The sequence below is a fragment of the Panulirus ornatus genome, chromosome 33, assembly GCF_036320965.1.
Source record: "Panulirus ornatus isolate Po-2019 chromosome 33, ASM3632096v1, whole genome shotgun sequence".
Taxonomy (NCBI): Eukaryota; Metazoa; Arthropoda; class Malacostraca; order Decapoda; family Palinuridae; genus Panulirus; species Panulirus ornatus.
This window is the reverse complement of record NC_092256.1, coordinates 24812961-24833664: the sequence shown is the minus strand read 5'-3', so window position 1 is coordinate 24833664 and position 20704 is coordinate 24812961. Positions and strand designations below refer to the sequence as shown.

Here is a 20704-nt window from a genome sequence, read left to right as displayed (position 1 = left end):
CACATCCACCCTCCTGCGCACAACTCTATCCATAGCCCACGCCTTGCAACCATACAGCATTGTTGGAACCACTATTCCATCAAACATACCTATTTTTGCTTTCCGAGATAATGTTCTCGACTTCCACACATTCTTCATGGCTCCCAGGATTTTCGCCCCCTCCCCCACCCTATGATTCACTTCCGCTTCCATGGTACCATCCACTGCCAGATCCACTCCCAGATATCTAAAACACTTTACTTCCTCCAGTTTTTCTCCATTCAAACTTACCTCCCAATTGACTTGACCTTACACCCTACTGTACCTAATATCCTTGCTCTTATTCACATTTACTCTTAACTTTCTTCTTTCACACACTTTACCAAACTCAGTCACCAGCTTCTGCAGTTTCTCACATGAATCAGCCACCAGCGCTGTATCATCAGCGAACAACAACTGACTCACTTCCCAAGCTCTCTCATTCACAACAGACTGCATACTTGCCCCTCTTTCCAAAACTCTTGGAAATATGTGATGATAAAATCAGTACAATTACATCTGTTTTTTTATAAGTTCATGAACCGTAGGTCATTTCAGGTTTATAATCATTACCCAGGTGAGAGAACATATTTTAAACAAGTATGTTTATTTTTTTCATACTTATTTGCTATTTTCTGCTTTAGTAAGGTAGCACAAGAAACAGATGAAGAGAGGTTGCGTTTGCTCATAACCATTTTCCAACTGTTATTTACAATGTACTGAAACCACAGCTTAGAAACCACAACCATTCCCCAGAGACCTTTTCATGGTTTTCCCTGTCTGTTTCACATAGCCTGTTTCAGTCCATTGACAGGATAGTGCCCCTGTATACCACACTGTTCACCTAAACACTGTCCCATACATGCCATCACCCCTCTGTATGTTTAAACCCCAATTACTAAATGTCTCTGATTTGATCCCTTTTTATTTCCCCTCCACTTCTGACACATTTATCTTTATCACCCTCTCATTACTCATTCTCTCCATATGTCCAGACCATTTCAGCATACCTTCATCAACTCCCTCTGCCACACTGTTCTCATAACCACACCTCTCTCTTGTCCTTTCACTTCTTACTCAATCATACCACCTCACACCACATAATGTCTCACACACTTCATTTCCAACACATCTGCCCTTCTCTGCACATCATTTATAGCTCATGCTCTGCTTCTGTACATTATGATTGGACAACTGTACTTTCAAACATACCCATTTTCTACCAGATAATGACCTTTCTTTCCTCACATTCCTCAGTGTTCTGAGGATGTGTGCCCCCTCACTCACCATACGAGTCTCCTTCACTCGTATGGTTCCATGCACTGCCATGCCCACTCCCAGGTATCCATTCAAACTGTCCTTCTGGCCTGATGAACTTAAAAACCATACTTTTATTCACATTTACTTTCAACTTCCTCCTTGCATACACTCCTAGATTCAGACACCAACTTTGGCAGTTTCTCACTTGAATCTGCCACCATTGCTTTCTCATCAACACACAACAAATTACTCATTTTCCAGGCTCTGCACTCCCTACAAACTTAATATGTGCCCTTTTCTTCACAACCCATGCCTTTACTTCCCACACCATCCCATCCATAAACATATTAAACTGCCAAACTGCCATGGTGACATACACCACAACCACAGACCAGCTTTCACAGTGTTAGGCTCACTCTTTTCACTTCCTATTGGTACACATGCCTTTCACTTTTTATAAAAACTTCTCTACTTGTAGCCTTCCTTTATTGATATATACTTAATCGCTGTTTCCTGCATCAGCAAGGTAGCACCGGGAAACAGGTGAAGAATGGCTCCAGTCATATACACATGTATACACTTCTTTTTCTTTCTTTCAAACTATTCGCCATTTCCCGCATTAGCGAGGTAGCGTTAAGAACAGAGAACTGGGCCATTGAGGGAATACCCTCACCTGGCCCAATTCTCTGTTCCTTCCTTTGGAAAATTAAAAAAAAGAACCGAGAGGGGAGGATTTCCAGCCCCCGCTCCCTCCCCTTTTAGTCGCCTTCTACGACACGCAGGGAATACGTGGGAAGTATTCTTAATCCCCTATCCCCAGGGATAACATGTATACACATAAATGCCTATACATGCACATATCCATACTTATACATACACATATATATTTTTATATATTAGACTTAGTCGCTGTCTCCCATGTTAGCGAGGTAGCGCAAGGGAACAGACAAAAGAATGGCCCAACCCACCCACATACACATGCATATACATAAATGCCTGCACACGCACATATACATACCTAGACATTTCAAGGTATACATACCTATACATACACAGACATATACATATATACACATATACATATTCATACTTGGTGCCTTCATCCATTCCTGTTGCCACCCTGCCACACATGAAACAGCACCCTCCCCCCCCCTTGCACATGTGAGGTAGCACTAAGAAAAGATAACAAAGGCCACATTCATTCATCCTCAGTCTCTAGCTGTCATGTGTAATGCACTGAAACCACAGCCCCCTTTCCACATCCAGGCCCCACATAACTTTCCATGGTCTACCTCAGACACTTCACATTCCCTGGTTCAATCCATTGACAGCACATCAACCCCTTTACACCACATCATTCCAGTTCACTCTATTCCTTGCATGACTTTGGAATGATGTGGTATACTGGGGTAGACATGCCATCAGTGGACTGACCCAGGGCATGTGAAATGTTTGGGGTAAACCATGGTAAGGTCTGTGGGACCTGGATTTGGATAGGGAGTTGTGGTTTCGCTGCATTACACATAACAGCTAGAGAACAAGTGTGAGTGGATGTGGCCTTTCTTTGTCCGTTTCTTGGCACTACTTCACTAATGCAGGGGCGGTGATCGGGTGTGGGAGAAGAGAAGAGAATGTATGTGTTATCTGTTTTTCCTTTCCTTCATGCAAATGTGCTGTTTCCTGTGGGGCAAGGTGTTGGTAATGGTCGATGAGACCTAGCTTTCTTGGGAGGGATGATGTTGGAAGGAAGAAAAAATAAGTGTTTGGATTGCGAAGTCCCCATTTATTAACAGAATTCAAGGGAAGGATGAATTTTGAGGTCATCTTTTAGCTGGCTACCCAGTGCAAGTGTCAGACTTAAGTCCATGTTCTTTTGAAAACATTGACTCAGCATCTTTTTCATTGCTTCACTGCTTAAGAGTATATCTTGTGAACATAATGTACTTAAGCTTATATGTTGTGGGTTTTTTAAGTGTATTTTAGTGTTATGCTACTTACAAATGATATCCCTGGCAAAACACTGTATGTGCAGCCTTGAAGAACATAAATTTTTTCAAATTATACATGATTTTGTGTGTGCTAACAGGTTACTCGAACGTATGGCGACCCATCTAGAAGGCCTGAAGTAAGAGAAGCAACGATAGAATTTATTGCTCCCCAGGAGTATATGTTGAGGCCTCCTCAACCTGCCACATACCTGTGGGTTTTGGATGTATCTCGCCAAGCTGTTGACACAGGGTACCTTAAGGTGTGTATTGGAATGAATAGTTTAGACTGCTGTGAACTTTGTTTCCTTAGCCTTCGTTTGATGACTGTTGCTCGGAATTGCTGTGAACATTTATCTCCTCAACTTTGGTTAGATAGCTCTTGGTCTAATGCTTGTCATGTCATTTGCAGAGCATATCAGGTGATGAAACTTAATTTTTCCAGATTCTCATGTTCCTTAATTTCTGCATGGATTCATTGCTGTGCTGTTATTTCTAGAGTGAGATGCATTTTCATAAATGGTGTGCTTATGTCTTCTTCAGCTATTAAATCTTTCCTGTTAACCAACTGTATTTCTGGCTACTTTATTTAAACCTTTCTTTTTCTTCTCTGACATGATAAATATAAAGCTACCTTTCCAATAGATGAAGCTGCTCTTTACAGCATATTTTTCAGCTCTGGGTGGTTCCATGTCTAATTCTAGCATTGAGCTTCTTTTGCTGAACCTTGCCTTTTATATTTTCTTTATCTCAGATTCCTGTAAGCTCTTAGGTGATTCCATGCCATAGGTTGGAAATCAAGTTGGCCAGATGGTATACCTTCTTGTGCCTTAAGGATTGTGCCTCAAAGCTATCTCTGTTCCAAACTCCCCCATTTTGCTTGTCTAAAATCCCAGAACTTTTCTTCTTGGAAGTACACTTTTGTCCAGCTTATCCCTGAGAAAGGAGTGCATCATATATTGTTCTCTCACCCCATTTGCTCATGCTTATTATATCTCCAAAGTCATTGATACCTTCTTTAATCAATTTTTTTATTATAGTTTAATTATAGTCTCATCCCACTTTCAGATCACCACAATGCCCTGTTCATTCTTACCACTGTACATTCTTCATCTAACTTTTTTGCCTTCTTTGATTGCAGAAGAAATTACATGATTGAATTAAAGAAGGCAGAAATATATTTTTTGCAAATGTCTCAATGAATCATTATATTTTGAAGTCATAGCAGTTCAACAATTGCAGTAATGTAAGCCTGTTAGGCATAACCATTTCTGCCACTCTGTCCTGAAGACCCCACACTTTGAACAATATGAAATCTATCAAGGTCCTCATACATAGAGTGTATGTGGAGTTAGAATCATCTTAAACACATGAAGGAGGTGTTGATTATTTCCAATTGGTGGTTATAACTTGATGTTGACAGCCATATCAACTCAGGCAGTCATTAGGCCTAAAGCCCAGCCAACCAGCCAGCCTTCAAAATCTGCTTCCCAAAAGCTGGAAATATTGTTTACATGTTACATTTATTTTCTTTGGGAGCAGCTCTTCTATGTATACAGGGGTCTCATCTGCTTCAGTATAGAGTACTGCAAGCATAAGGCTTTTTGTTCACTTTTCTTTTAGCCATCCTAGAATCAAAAACCCTTATCCTTAAGTAATAACTGAAACCGTTAAGAGACAGCTGGACAATGGCAGAGAAATGTTGTGGATAAGGCCAAGAAAGACAGCTATATTGTGGATATGTTGTAAAAAACAATACTGATTCTTAAACTTGAAATGCACTAAGTGCTGCTATCTAAACCTGCCTCGTGGAAAAATCTCATCACAGTTATCTAAGGAAATATAGGAAGGTACTCAATTGTTTTTAGGTAGTACTTCAATGGCAGATGGTCAGCATTTAAGTTTAAGGCTTACTTTATTTAGCAGGGAGGGATGATAGCACATGCTGGTAGTTGGCTACTCAAAGAAAGACATTTGTGTGTGTATTCTTTGTTATCATTAGAAGGCTCTTTATGTGAGGATGTAGCTGCATAGACTTCTTAGAATTACCAAGAATGTGTGTATAAAGTTCCCTTTGCTTGGGTCCAAAAATTTTATTCCCATGTTAAGATGTAGCTTTAGTTCTTTGTAAATATTTTTTAGAATTGAAATTTTTTAAATCCATTCTACTCGGATAGGTAAGATTGAATATATACCTCCTTTCAGTTTACTATAGTTTCAACTTTGCTTTAGTGAGCTGCTCGTATCATTACTTATTAATTTTTCAGTTCACACCAAATTTATTACTTACATGAGACGAGATTAACAATTCGTCAGGGAAATAGGGCATTGTCTCCCATAGGATTTAGCCTTTAATCAGCATTTAGGGTTACAGCTGTGTACTCCACTTCTACTGAATTGATTGCTACCAAGTGTATTTTGACTTCAATATGGAATTTACATTCATGTTGTTGATTAGATGTACTTCAACAGGTTGTGTGTGATGTACTGTTGACGCAATTAGAAAAGATACCAGGGGATCGCCGTACAATGATTGGATTTATCACTTTCTCCAAAAATGTCCAGTTTTACCTCATGGGAGAAGGTAGGACTAATACAGCCTCTGTAAGAAGATTAATCTCTTAATCATTGCCAGGATATTACCAACCTATGCATTTGAATGCCCCACCCTGTCTGAAAAATGGATGTTTATCAAGTAAAGGAAAGATAGTTCCTTCATTGGAATGAAAGAACATCATAAAAGAGTAATGAAATAACAAGAAAGCAAATGATAATGGCTTCAACTACCTGGGAAGATAACAAATGTATGGTGGGAATGTGTTTGCTTAGATAGCACAGAGGTCTGCACAGCTTGGTTTTGACATGACAGGTGATATTACCACCACCTTGTTTATGTTGTGTTTAAATGCACTTAGCTGTTTTTATAACCTATTAATATGTTTCTTTGTACATAGTTTTTTATTTCATTTTTTTTTATTATCATTATTATACTTGATTACCATTTCCTGTGTCAGCTAGGTAGTGCCTGGAAACAGACAAAGAAAGACCCATCAGCATATATACACACATATGTACATATGTGCACATAGACATACATATACATATCACCATATATGTAGAAGTTTTCAAAAAAGAAGAATGTTGGGGAGAACAGAGTGGGGAGAGTAAATAAGCTTGGAAAGGAGACTTTTGTGAGGAAGTCCCAGTAGATATTAAGTGTAGAATGGCAAAAGGTGAGAGCAAATGGCATGAGGGGAATGGATGAGGAATAGGATGTATTTAGGGAAGCAGTGATGGCTTTTGCAAAAGGTGCATGTGGCATGAGAAAGGTGGGAGATGGGCAGATTAGAAAGGGTAATGAGTGGTGGGATGAAGAAGTAAAGTTGTGAGTGAAAGAGAAAAGAGAGGCATTTTGACGGTACTTGTAAGGAAGTTGTGCAAATAAATGGGATATGTATAAAAGAAAGTGGCAGGAGGTCAAGAGAAAGGTACAAGGGTTGAAAAAGAGGGCAAATGATAGTTAGGGTGAGAGAGTATCATTAGATTTAAGGGTGAATAAAAAGATGTTTTGGAAGGAGGTGAATAATGTGCAAAAGACAGAACAAATGGGAACATCGGTGAAGGAGACAAGTGGGGAAGTAATGACAGGTAGTGATGAAGTGAGAAGGAGATGGAGTGAGTATTTTGAAGGTTTATTGAGTGTTTGATGATAGGGTGGCAGATATAGGGTATTTTGGTTGGGGTGGTGTGCAAAGTGAGAGGGTCAGGGAGAATGGTTTGGTAAAGAGAGAAGAGATTGTGAAAGCTTTTTGGAAGATGAAATCCGGCAAGGTGGCTGGTTTAGATGGTATTGCAGTGGCATTTATTAAAAAAGGGGGTGATTGTGTTGTTGACTGGTTAGTAAGGATGTTCAGTGTATGTATGGACCATGGAGTGCCTGAGGATTGGTGGAATGCATGCATAGTGCCATTGTATAAAGGCTAAGTGGATAAAGGTGAGTGTTCAAATTACAGAGGCATAAGTTTGTTGAGTAGTCTTGGGAAATTATATGGGAGGGTATTGATTGAGAGGGTAAAGGCATGTATAGAGCATCAGATTGGGGAAGAGCAGTGTGGTTTCAGAAGTGATAGAGGATGTGTGGATCAGGTATTTGCTTTGAAGAATGCATGTGAAAAGTACTTAGAAAACGGATGGATTTGTGTGTAGCATTTATTGATCTGGAGAAAGTATATGATAGGGTTGATAAAGATGCTTTGTGTAAGGTTTTAAGAGTATATAGTGTGGGAGGTAAGTTGCTAGAAGCAGTGAAAAGTTTTTACCAAGGATGTAAGGGATGTGTATGAGTAGGAAGAGAGGAGAGTGATTGGTTCCCAGCAAATGTTGGTTTGTGGCAGGGTTGTGTGATGTCCTCATGGTTGTTTAATTTATTTATGGGTGGGGTAGTTAGGGAGTTGAATGCATGAATTTTGGAGAGGGGGGTGAGTATGCAATCCGTTGTGGATTAAAGTGCCTTGGAAGTGAGTCAGATGGTGTTCACCGATGATGCAGATCTAGTGGCTGATTTGTGTTGAGAACCTGCAGAAGCTGGTGGCTGAGTTTGGAAAAGTGTGTGAAAGGATAAAGTTGAGAGTAAATGTGAATAAGAGCAAGGTTATTAGGTTTAGTAGGGTTGAGGGACAGGTTGCTTGGGATGTAAGTTTGAATGGAGAAAAATTGGAGGAAGTGGAGTGTTTTAGATATCTGGAAGTGGACTTGGCAGCAGATGGAAGCAGAAGTGAGTCACAGGGTGTGGGATGGGGCGAAGGTTGTGGGAATGATGAGGAGTGTGTGGCAGGAGAGAACATCATCTCGGAGAGCAAAAATGGGTATGTTTGAAGGAATAGGATTTCCAAGAATGCTATATGATTGCGAGGCATGTGCTATAGTTAGGGTTGTATGGAGGAGGGTGGATGTGTTGGAAATGAAATGTTTGAAGACTGTATGTGGTGTGAGGTGGTTTTATTGAGTAAGTAATGAAAGGGTGAGAGAGATGTGTGGAAATAAAAAGTGTGGTTTAGAGAGCAGAAAAGGGTGTGTTGAAATGGCTTGGACACATTGAGAGAATATTTGAGGAAAGATTGATGAAGAGGGTATATTTGTCAGAGGTGGGGGGAAAAAGGAGAAGTGGTAGATCAAATTGGAGGTGGAAGAATGGAGTGAAAAACATTTTGAGTGATCGGGGCCTGAACTTACAGGAGGGTGAGAGGCATGCAAGGAATAGAGTGAATTGGAATGATGTGGTATACCAGGTTGATGTGCTGTCAGTGGACTGAACCAGGGCATGTGAAATGTGTGGGGGTAAACCAGGGAAAGTTTTGTGGGGCCTGGATGTGGAAAGGGAGCTGTGGTTTTGATGCATTACACATGACAGCTAGAGACTTGAGTGTGAACGAGTGTGGCCTTTTTTTTTATTCGTTTTCCTGATGCTGACTCGCTGAAGCGCGGGGTAGCAGTGCTGTTTCCCGTGGACGTGGGGTAGGGCCAGGAATGGATGAAGGCAAGCAAGTATGAATATGTCCATGCATATATATGTGTGTGTCTGTGTATATGTATGCATATGTTGGTATATATATGTGCACATGTGTGTGTGTGTGTGTGGGCGTTTATGTATTTACATGCGTATATGGGTGGGTTGGGCCATTCTTTCGTCTGTTTCCTTGTGCTACCTTGCTAACGCAGGAGACAGTGACAAAGTATGATAGAATAAATGAATAGAAATAATGATTTTTTATGTATATATATTTGTATATGAGTGGTTGGGCCATTCTTTGTCTGTTTACTGGTGCTACTTCACTGATGCGGGAAACAGCGATTATGTATGATGAAAAAATATAGGGTGGGGGAGGGGGCTGAAAGTTCTGGGAGCATTGAAAATGTGTGGAAGGCGAGAACATTATCTTGGAAAGCAAAAATGGGTATGTTTGAAGGAATGGTGGTTCCAACAATGTTATATGGTTGCGAAGTGTGAGCTATAGACATGGTTGTGCGAAGGAGGGTGGATGTGTTGGAAATGAGATGTTTGAGGACAATATGTGGTGTGAGGTGGTTTGATAGAATAAGTAATGAAAGGGTAAGAGAGATTATTTTTTATTATTATTATTTTGCTTTGTCGCTGTCTCCCGTGTTTGCGAGGTAGCGCAAGGAACAGACGAAAGAAATGGCCCAGCCCACCCCCATACACATGTATATACATACACGCCCACACACTCAAATATTCATACCTATACATCTCAATGTACGCATATATATACACACAGAGACATATACATATATACACATGTACATAATTCATTCTGTCTGCCTTTATTTATTCCCATCGCCACCTCCCCACACATGGAATAACATCCCCCTGCACGTGCACGAGGTAGTGCTAGGAAAAGACAACAAAGGCCACATTCGTTCACACTCACTCTCTAGCAGCTGTCATGTATAATGCACCGAAACCACAGCTCCCTTTCCACATCCAGGCCCCACAAAACTTTCCATGGTTTACCCCAGATGCTTCACATGCCCTGGTTCAATCCATTGACAGCATGTCGACCCTAGTATAGCACATCGTTCCAATTCACTCTATTCCTTGCATGCCTTTCACCCTCCTGCATGTTCAGGCCCCGATCACTCAAAATCTTTTTCTTTCCATCCTTCCACCTCCAATTTGGTCTCTCACTTCTCCTCGTTCCCTCCACCTCTGACACATATATCCTCTTTGTCAATCTTCCCTCACTCATTCTCTCCATGTGACCAAACCATTTCAAAACGCCCTCTTCTGCTCTCTCAACCACACTCTTTTTATTATCACACATCTCTCTTACCCTTTCATTACTTAATCAAACCACCTCACACCACATATTGTCCTCACACATCCACCCTCCTCCGCACAGCCCTATCTATAGCCCACGCCTCGAAACCATATAACATAGTTGGAACCACTATTCCTTCAAACATACCCATTTTTGCTTTCCAAGATAATGTTCTCGCCTTCCACACATTTTTCAACGCTCCCAAAACTTTTGCCCCCTCCCCCACCCTGTGACACTTCCACTTCCATGGTTCCATCTGCTGCCAAATCCACTCCCACATATCTAAAACTCTTCACTTACTCCATTTTTCTCCATTCAAGCTTACCTCCCAATTAACTTGTCCCTCAACCCTACTGTACCTGATAACCTTGCTCTTATTCACATTTACTCTCAGCTTTGTTCTTTCATACACTTTACCAAACTCAGTCATCAGCTTCTGCAGTTTCTCACCTGAATCAGTCAACAGCACTGTATCGTCAGCGAACAACAACTAACTCACTTCCCAAGCCCTCTCATCCACAGAATGCATACTTGCCCCTCTTTCCAAAACTCTTGCATTCACCTCCCTAACAACCCCATCCATAAACAAATTAAACAACAATGGAGACATCATGCACCCCTGCCGCAGACCAAGATTCACTGAGAACCAATCACTTTCCTCTCTTCCTACTCGTACTCATGCCTTACATCCTTGGTAAAAACTTTTCACTGCTTTTAGCAACTTACCTCCCACACCATATATTCTTAATACCTTCCACAGAGCATCTCTATTAACTCTATCATATTCCTTCTCCAGATCCATAAATACTACATACAAATCCATTTGTTTTTCTAAGTATTTCTCGCATACATTCTTCAAAGCAAACACCTGATCCACACATCCTCTACCACTTCTGGTATCACACTGCTCTTCCCCAATCTGATGCTCTGTACGTGCCTTCACCTTTTCAAGCAATACCCTCCCATATAATTTCCCAGGAATACTCAACAAACTTATACTTTTGTAATTTGAACACTCGCCTTTATTCCCTTTGCCTTTGTACAGTGGCACTATGCATTCATTCCGCCAATCCTTGGGCATTTCACCATGAGCCATACATACGTTAGATATCCTAACCAACCAGTCAACAACACATTCACCCCCTTTTTTAATAAATTCCACTGCAATACCATCCAAACCTGCCGCCTTACTGGCTTTCATCTTCCGCAAAACTTTCACTACCTCTTTTCTGTTTACCAAATCATTCTCCCAAACCCTCTCATTTTGCACACCACCTTGACCAAAACACCCTATATCTGCCACTCTATCATCTAACACATTCAACAATTCTTCAAAATACTCACTCCATCTCTTCACATCACCACTACTTGTTATTACTGTTATTTTACAGATCAGAAACGAGTTCAGATGCTGGAAGTTGGAGAGATAGAGGATATGTTTGTGCCGAATCCAGAGGATCTGTTGGTCAACTTGGAACAGAGCCGTTCATTAGTGGAAGAACTTCTTAATATGCTTCCAGAAGCACATACTGGGTCTTACCAGACTCAGTCTGCATTTGGATCAGCTCTGCAGGCAGCATACAAATTAATGGTCAGTTTTGATTTTCAGTAAAATGAGAAATGTATCTTAGTGTAGTTAGATTAATTCTTTGGATATCTCATGTGTAATGTGTTTAGTTGATATATTTATTGTGTTTTCCCTGAATGCCCCCCCAAAAAAAAAAGCCTTGATAGTGTTTGGAAACCCCTTTACTGGTTTTTCTGAACACTGCATCTGGTCACTGCTTAGCTTTAGAAATGCTTTTCTGGAAAGCACAAGTAAGTTGATTCACTGCTTAGTGAATCCTCTTTTACTATAGGATTATTGGGGTAAAGGGAAGTTGCACTTATAAGGGAGATTTCTTAACCTGATTCAGGTGAAATAAAAATAGTAAATTTGTTTATATTTATACTTAACCGCTGTCTCCCGCGTTAGTGGGAAAGATGGAGTGAAAAAGATTTTGAGCGATCGGGGCCTGAACATGCAGGAGGGTGAAAGGCGTGCAAGGAAAAGAGTGAATTGGAACGATGTGGTATACCGGGGTCAACATGCTGTCATTGGATTGAACCAGGGCTTGTGAAGCGTCTGGGGTAAACCATGGAAAGTTCTGTAGGGCCTGGATGTGGAAAGGGAGCTGTGGTTTCGGTGCATTATTACATGACAGCTAGAGACTGAGTGTGAACGGATGGGGCCTTTGTTGTCTTTTCCTAGCGTTACCTCGCACACATGAGGGGGGAGGGGGTTGTTATTCCATGTGTGGCGAGGTGGCAGTGGGAATAAATAAAGGCAGACTATGAATTATGTACATGTGTATATATGTATATGTCTGTGGGTGTATATATATGTGTATATTGAGATGTATAGGTATGTATATTTGCGTGTGTGGACGTGTATGTATATACATATGTATGTGGGTGGGTTGGGCCATTCTTTCGTCTGTTTCCTTGCGCTACCTCGCTAACGCAGGAGACAGTGACAAAGCAAAATGAATATATATGATAAATATACATACACATACATAGACATATACATATATAAATACATGTACGTATCCATACTTGCTGCCTTCATCCATTCCTGTTGCCACCCTACCACACACATAATAGCATCGCCCCTAGTGAGGCAACGCCAGGAACAGACAAAAAGGCCACACTCATTCACATTCAGGCTGTAGCTGTCATGTGTAATGCACCAAAACTGCAGCTCCTTTTCCACATCCAGGCCCCACACACCTTTCTATGGTTTCCTCCAGATGCTTCACATGCCCTGGTTCAGTCCATTGACATCATGTCGACCCAGTATACCACATTGTTCCAGTTCACTCTATTCCTTGGACACCTTTCACCCTCCTGTATGTTCAGGCCCAGATTGCTCAAAATCTTTTTCACTCCATCCTTCCACCTCCAATTTGGTCTCCTGCTTCTCCTTGTTCCCTCCACCTCTTGACACATACATTCCCTTTTTCAATCTTTCCTCATTCATTCTTTCCATGTGTCCAAACCATTTCAACACACCCTTTTCTGCTCTCTACTGCATTCTTTTTGTTACCACACATCTCTCTCACCCTTTCATTACTTAATTAAACCACCTCACACCACATATTGTCCTCATACATTTCATTTCCAACACATCCACCCTCCTCCACACAACCCTATCTATAGCCCATACCTCACAACCATGTAACATTGTTGGAACCACTATTCCTGCATTAGAAAGGCAGTGCCAGACAAATAAAGACCTCATTTGCTCACTTCCATTCGTTTCCTGTTGTTTGTAATGCACGAAAATCATGGTCCCCTATACATAACCAGGCCTCACAGACCTTTTTGTGGTTTCCTCCAGTGCTTCATATAACTTAACCATCGACAGAACATCGCCTTTTGTATAGCACAGTGTATCAGTTCACAGTATCCCATGTAAGTCTTTCATCCTTTTGTATGTTCAGGCCCTGCTCACTGAGAATATTTTTTTGCTCCATCTTTGTATCTCCAGTTAGGTCTCTCACTTTTTGTCCCCTCCACTTCTGACACATGTATCTTCTTAAGCAAACACTCTTCATTCATTCTCTCAATATGTCCAGATCATTTCAGGACACACTTCAGCTCTCTCACCCATGTTTTTCTTAATGCTACACCTGTCTCTTACCTTTTTGTTACTTGATCAAACCACCTCTCACCACATGTTCTCACACATTTGATTTTCACCTTCCTCATCTATAGCCCATGCCTTACATCCATACAACATCTTTAGGACTACTGTACCTTCAAACGTACCCATTTTATGCCTCCTAGATAGTGACCTCTTTTTCCACACATTTCTCATGGCTTCCAGAACCTTACCCCCCCCTCTATGACTCACTTCTGCTTCTATAGTTCCATTTGCTGCCATGTCACTCTCAGGTCTCTGAAACACTTACTACTAGCTAATTTTCTCCATTCAGACTCACACCCCAACTAAACTGTTCCACTGCTCTGCATATACCTAATAACCATGTTTTTATTCACATATACTCTCAACTTCCTCCTTTCACACACACTCCCAACTTCCTCCTTTCACACACACTCCCACCTTCCTCCTTTCACACACTCTTTCAGGCTGTCACCAACTTCTTGTTTCTCATTTAAATCTGCCACCAGTGCTGTGTCATTGTTATACAACAGCTGACTTCCTTCCTATGCCCCCTTACACCCTATAGACTTTATACTTGCCACTCTTTCTAAGACTTTTGCTTTTACCTCTCACTATCCCATCCATAAACAAATTAAACAGCCATGGTGACATCCCACACCCCTGTTGCAGACCAGTCTTCACCTGGAACCACTCTCCTCTCTTCCTATTCAAACACATGCTTTGCACCTGTTATAAAAACTTGTCTCTGCTTCTAGTAGCTTTCCTCCCTCACCATGAATTCATAAGATATTTCACAAGGTGTCCCTATCAACCTTATATGTTTTTTCCAGATCTATACATGCCATGTACAAATCCTTCTGTTTCAGTGGCAAATATTGTAGCCAGTGAACATTAGAAAAATATGGAATGGTTAGAAATCAGTAGTGGAAGGTAAGGAGGGGGAGCAGAAAGGTTTTGAAAAGAGCATGGTGGACAAGGCAAGAGAAAACCTAAAGCCTTTCACTAAGTCCATCTGCAGCAAACTATTGGTTGAAGAACAGCAAATCAAGCCAAGGGAATTGGAGGGAAAAACTCTTACAGAAGGTAAAGAAATAAGTAAGGAGCTACATGTTAAATAAAGATATGTTTTCACCATTGAGGATAATACTACACTAGTGTTAGAAAGATGGGAGGGGAAAGTATAAAGATGAACAGAAATGATATAGTCAGGCTCTTAAACCAACTTGACCCATATAAGACTTATGGCTCTGATGAAGTCTATCCATATTTGCTGAAGGATTGCACAGTCGTACAAATAAGGCCTCTTCAAATACTATTCAGTAAGACATTAATGGAAGGTGTAATGCCAAAAGTGTGCAAGGTGATAATAATGTGTATATTTTAGGAAATATCCCTGGGGATGGGGAGAAAGAATATTTCCCACATAATATTTGAATGTCATAAAAGGGGAGGGAGTGGGGGGCTGGAAATCCTCCCCTCCAGTTTTTGCTTTTCCAAAAGAAAGAACAGAGAAGGGGGCCAAGTGAGGATTTTTCCCTCTTAGGCTGTCCTCTGTTCTTAACGCTACCTTGCTAATGCGGGAAATGGTGAATATGTATGAAAAAATATTTAAGAAAGGTGACTGGGATGTTACGTTGAACTACAGGCTTTTCTTGTTGGTGACTTGGCTTGTAAAACCCAGTCAATGGTAAACAAGTGACTAACTTCTTGGAAAGGAGAAACTTTTAACTGGAAGCTGTTACTTAAAAGCTTCAAGGAAAAAAGGGTGTGTCAGAAACCTGCTAGACTTGTATGACTGGGTTAGTTCTCTTTTAGTTCAAAGAGATTAGTGGGTAGTCTCTGTGTTCCTAGCCTGTTGAAAAATTTTTGACACTTATCTTATTGAAGGTTGGTTAAGAATCTAGAGGTACAGACAGGAGTACGGGGCATACTTCTCTGCTAGAATAATGATTTAATGTGTTGAAAGAACAGAGGCATGTTCTCATACTGGGCTTAGGTTATAAGTGGTGTGCTGCATGGCTTGGTCTTGTGTAAAGGAGTGTGGACTGAAAACCATTTCATTATCTTTCAGAGGGATTGGGACAAACTCGAAAGTTGGTCTGGTAAAGTGGATGATGAGTTTCTGTCCAATTAATTGCAAGGTAATGAGGAGACTCTGTGAAGTAAGGTCTCAGTATAAATGCTACCAATTGGGAAATAAAAGCTGCAGGAATTGATGTATGAAAGAAGTATGGTACCTGACCTTTCATGATAGCTACACATCAGGAGAGCTGTGAAAGAAGTAAACTTTGTGCTGGCAAATTTGAATATATGGGTGAAATAATATTTGATGAGCCATTCACATCATAGACCAAAGAAGGTTTTTCCTCACAGATAGGATCTCTACACTTAAAGAAGCACAAGGATGTGGTTGAGAGGGTTCAAAGAATAACATCCAAGATGATACCTGAATTAAGAGAGCTGAACTACAATTAGAGGTTAAGGGCTGCACCATGAAGGAGAGGAGAGAGAGCAGTGACCTGATAGCAGCCTTTTAGTTCCTAAATCAGCTGGATGACATTAAGAGGAAATAGAGGTCATGATCAGAAGCAGAGGAAGAGCCCGATCAACAAGAATGGAAAGAAATACCGGTTTAGTGTAAGGGTGGTGAATGGTTGGAATGGTCTAAGTAAGGAGACATTAAATACCGACAGCTTAAAAAAATTTAAAAGCCCTCTTAACATTATAAAAGTACAAGATATGGGACCCCACAAGTGTAAAACTCCCTCACCATGTACAAGTAGTTAATTTCATGATACATGCAAACATGCTTAAAAAGCTTTTAAGTAAATGGATAAGGAAATATTTAGCAAGCTATTCAACTCCTAGATAAGGCCAAACAAAGATAGTATCAATATATAGAGAGCTAAGTTAAAGGGAAAGGCTAAAGGCTTTAGATTTTCCTACCTTAAAAGTCAGAAGAGTGAGGGGTGACCAGATAACAACCTTTAGATTTTTAAAAGAGATCAAAGATGTGGACAGCTCTTCGTGAGATGTAGGGATTGAGCAACAAAAGGACATAACATAGAATTAGACAAGAAGCTGTGAAAAAGATGTAAAGAAGTACTTTTATAGAATAGAGTTATGGGTAAATGTAATAGAATGACTAGACATGATTACTGTTGACAGCATACATGAATAAAAGAAGTTGAAATATAGTAAAGAATGTTCAAGAGATTGGGCCCCATTATTGTAAAAAGAAAAAATGATTCAAATAGGTAATTATATACAGAGGATGCATGTTTCAGGGAGCCTTTTCAAAATATGTCGAGGTGAAATGCCGCCGGGTTTTGTTTTGGGACCATTACTCCTCATCATCTATGTAAATGACTTGCCTGAAGTTATGGATTCCTACAGAATATGTTTGTAGATGCTGCAAAGGTAATGAGAAGAGTGAAAAGCAAGGAGGACTGCATCAATTTACAAGGGGACCTAAACAAACTCTACAGTTGGTCAGATACATGGTAATGAAATTCAGTCTGAGCAAATGTAAAGTAATGAGAATAGGATAAAGCAAAAGAAGGCCTCAGTATGACAATTATTTAGCAGGAAATAGGATTCATGATTCTGTGTGAGAAGGACTTGGGAGTTGATATTGTCTCACCTTTTTTCAGAGTCCTGTGGTTGGAGAATAGTTAAGAAGGCAAACAATCTTTTAACAGTTCTTAGAATAGCTTTCAAATATATGGATAAGGAAATATTGAGCAAAACGTCCAAATCCATCATAAGACTAAAAACAATATGCTTCTCAGGTTTGGTCTCCTAAAGAGCTAATAGAGGAGGGCAACAGAGGTGGTACCAGAGTTAAGGAAGTGGAGTTACAGGACTAGAGGTTTTAGATTTGCTCACCTCTGAAGAGAGGAGTCAGGGTTGATGTGATGACAACCTTTTAGTCTTCAAAGCATATTGATGACATAAACATTGAACAGTTCTCAAGAGTTACAGGGATATAACAACTGAAATTAAGTAAGAAATTTGTGAAAAAAGATGAAAAGTTCTTATATTGTACATGAATGGTGAATAAGTGACATAAGGTTACATGCTTAATGCAGACAGCTTACATAGATTTATGAAGTTGTATGTCAGTAGAGAAAGCTCAAGAGATGGGGCCCCACGAGTGTAAAACTCCCTCCCCATACAGTATAAGTAGATAAATGATTACATTAGTAAGCATTGATAACTAAACTAATCCCAACTTTATACCATTCTTGTGTGTATTCTTCTACTGATCATCATAGATTGTCAGGTTTGAACTTGATATAGGTACTTTGTCTATTGTGGAATGGGTAATGATCATGCCCCACATGAAATGTAAGCATTCTAGCCTTATTTGTGTGTCACAGACAGATAGATAAGCTAGTAATTGATCTAATTCAAAATTTGTATGATTTATTTGTGTAGTATGTCTTTTTGTTGTAATCATAAATTTGGTGTTTTAACTGTAGGTAACTTACTTTAACTGGTTAATAATCAGGATTCACTTGAACCAGTTGCACTCTAACCTCATTCAAATATTACAGAGTCCAATTGGTGGACGTATCACAGTTATAACAACAACTCTGCCTTCTGTGGGACCAGGTGCACTAAAGGCACGTGAAGATCCTAACCAACGTGCTGGAAAGGATATTCAGAATATGGGTCCTGCTACTGACTTCTACAAAAAGCTGGCTCTTGATTGTTCTGGCCAACAAGTATGTTATGTTACTAATATGTCTTTTGCATATTTAACATGATACTGTTATCACACATGTGTATATATGTATATGTCTGTGTGTGTATATATATGTGTACATTGAGATGTATAGGTATGTATATTTGCGTGTGTGGACGTGTATGTATATACATGTGTATGTGGGTGGGTTGGGCCATTCTTTCGTCTGTTTCCTTGCACAACCTCGCTAATGCAGGAGACAGCAACAAAGCAAAATAAAATAAGTAACTGTTATCACGTAACTTTGTAAGTGCTGAATGGAAGCCTTTGTAGTTTGAACACACCTTTATCTGCCTTGCCATTTTACACCGGCACTGTATATGCATTCTGCCACTCCTTAGTTATAGAGTGACTTGTATGGGATGGGTTTAGTGCTGTTGCATGGAATTGAGTGCTGGGCATTTTAAGATAGGACTGAAGTGAGAGGATCATTATTTCATTGTGAAAGCGTTCTGTGTTTGTGTTAGTTGGGCAGTCAGTGGTTGTTCTTAGTGCCCTAAATTTTGTGGGTTGCAGCTTTGTTATATTTGCTTTTGAGATGGTGGAAGACCAGGCAGGTGAGGCATAATTGAATTGGAGCAGATGAAATGTTTGTTGAGGTAGTTGAGGGATTCTTTTTCTTGTCCAAATCTGGTGCCATATATATGGATTTGGAGGGGAAGGGTGTTCCTGCTCAGAATTGTCATCCTTTTTGTGTAATAATTACAAATCCCTTAAGTGGCTGTTCTACTACATCAGAGAGATGTAACCCTCAAGATGTTGGATAAAGCTTTACTGATATTTTCTTTTAGCTTTTAGCAAATCATTGATTACCAATCATGTTGAATATATGAATGCTTTCAGATTGCTGTGGATTTGTTTGCATTGAACTCACAGTATGTGGATATGGCCACACTCACTGGAATTAGCAAGTTCTCTGGTGGTTGTATTCATCACTTCCCGAATTTTCATGTAACCAGAAACCCAGCTGGTGTGGGCCCGTTTATGACTTGTCTCACACGATACATTACTAGAAAGATTGGCTTTGAGGCTGTCATGAGGATCAGGTGAGTAAGCATGTGAAGTAAGGCTCATGAATAGACCAAAGTAACCTGTTATGTAAAAGAAATTGTCTTTACTTTTGCCAAAGTAAGAGAATTTGGATCGACTTGTGCAGTATGTTACCCCTGGTAAGAACTTCACATCAGAAATAGATGTTTTGACACTTAAAGGTGACCCCTTAATGCAAACATGAACTGTATTTTTATTTTGCCTTAACTATACCATAGATATTTTTTCCTGTTCATAAGGGAGGATTAGATTTCTAAAACTTGACAAAATGGCTGTTAACAGCAATGCTAATAATAGGGTACACTGAATTGGTAGTTAAGATGTATAGATATATAGACTGAAATAAGCTCTCAACTTTTTTTTTTTTGGTAAGCAAATAAAAACTTGATTAAGTGTAATACATCATAGCTATTCATTCTACATGGTCAATTAAACCTTAAACCAAGAAATTTGGTTCTGATGGGGAAGTTAGGTAAATGATGGTAGTTGGCCAGTTGCATTATGACCCTCTGAAATAATTTGTTTCAGAGTAAAACAATTATCGAGGTAAATGGCCCATAGGTTTTATATTGTTTCATCTTTGTTAATTACTCCGTAGGTATTTCTCATTCCTCCAGGATTACATATGTAGAATCAGCTCAAAACACTGGTCACTGCACATCATTATAGCATACTCCTCCACACTAGTTAAGTACCTCTTTCTCTCTCATATATGTTCTGTCTTTTCCTCTGCCCTGTTTGAATATCCCCAGTACTTACTTTCTCATTTCAGTCAAAAAACACCCATATGTTTTTATTTGGCTTGCGTTTACCATCAGTGGAGGTGCTTTTACCACCACTGACCTCCACACTGGTCTGCTGTAATTTATCTGATTATTATTTTATTAATTTTTTCTTCTTTTTACCTATTCCATTATATTTCTTTCAGTGGTCAGCTTTGGGGTACGCATTATCATTAATCTTTCCCCCTCCTTACCATCCTTCTCTCTTCCTACTTGGAAATACACTTTACACCCTTGATAAAATGTATCGTTACATTTCGTAGCTTTCCTCTCACACTATACATTCATAAAACCTTCCTCAAGACATCTCTAGCAACCCTGTCATATGCTTTATGGCGGTCTATAAAAGC

At 39.9% G+C, this 20704-nt stretch overlaps 1 protein-coding gene across 2 annotated transcripts in view; it reads left to right on the top strand.

Annotated features, from left to right (window-relative positions):
• Sec24AB (Protein transport protein Sec24AB) overlaps positions 1 to 20704 on the top strand; it is a 90758-nt gene that overhangs the window by 46990 nt on the left and 23064 nt on the right. For both annotated transcript variants that reach the window (XM_071682032.1, XM_071682031.1), the window contains exons 6-10: positions 3365 to 3526; positions 5736 to 5847; positions 11494 to 11693; positions 18332 to 18502; positions 19366 to 19568. In XM_071682032.1, coding sequence (XP_071538133.1) covers positions 3365 to 3526; positions 5736 to 5847; positions 11494 to 11693; positions 18332 to 18502; positions 19366 to 19568 — 848 coding nt within the window. The remainder of the gene's footprint in view (positions 1 to 3364; positions 3527 to 5735; positions 5848 to 11493; positions 11694 to 18331; positions 18503 to 19365; positions 19569 to 20704) is intronic.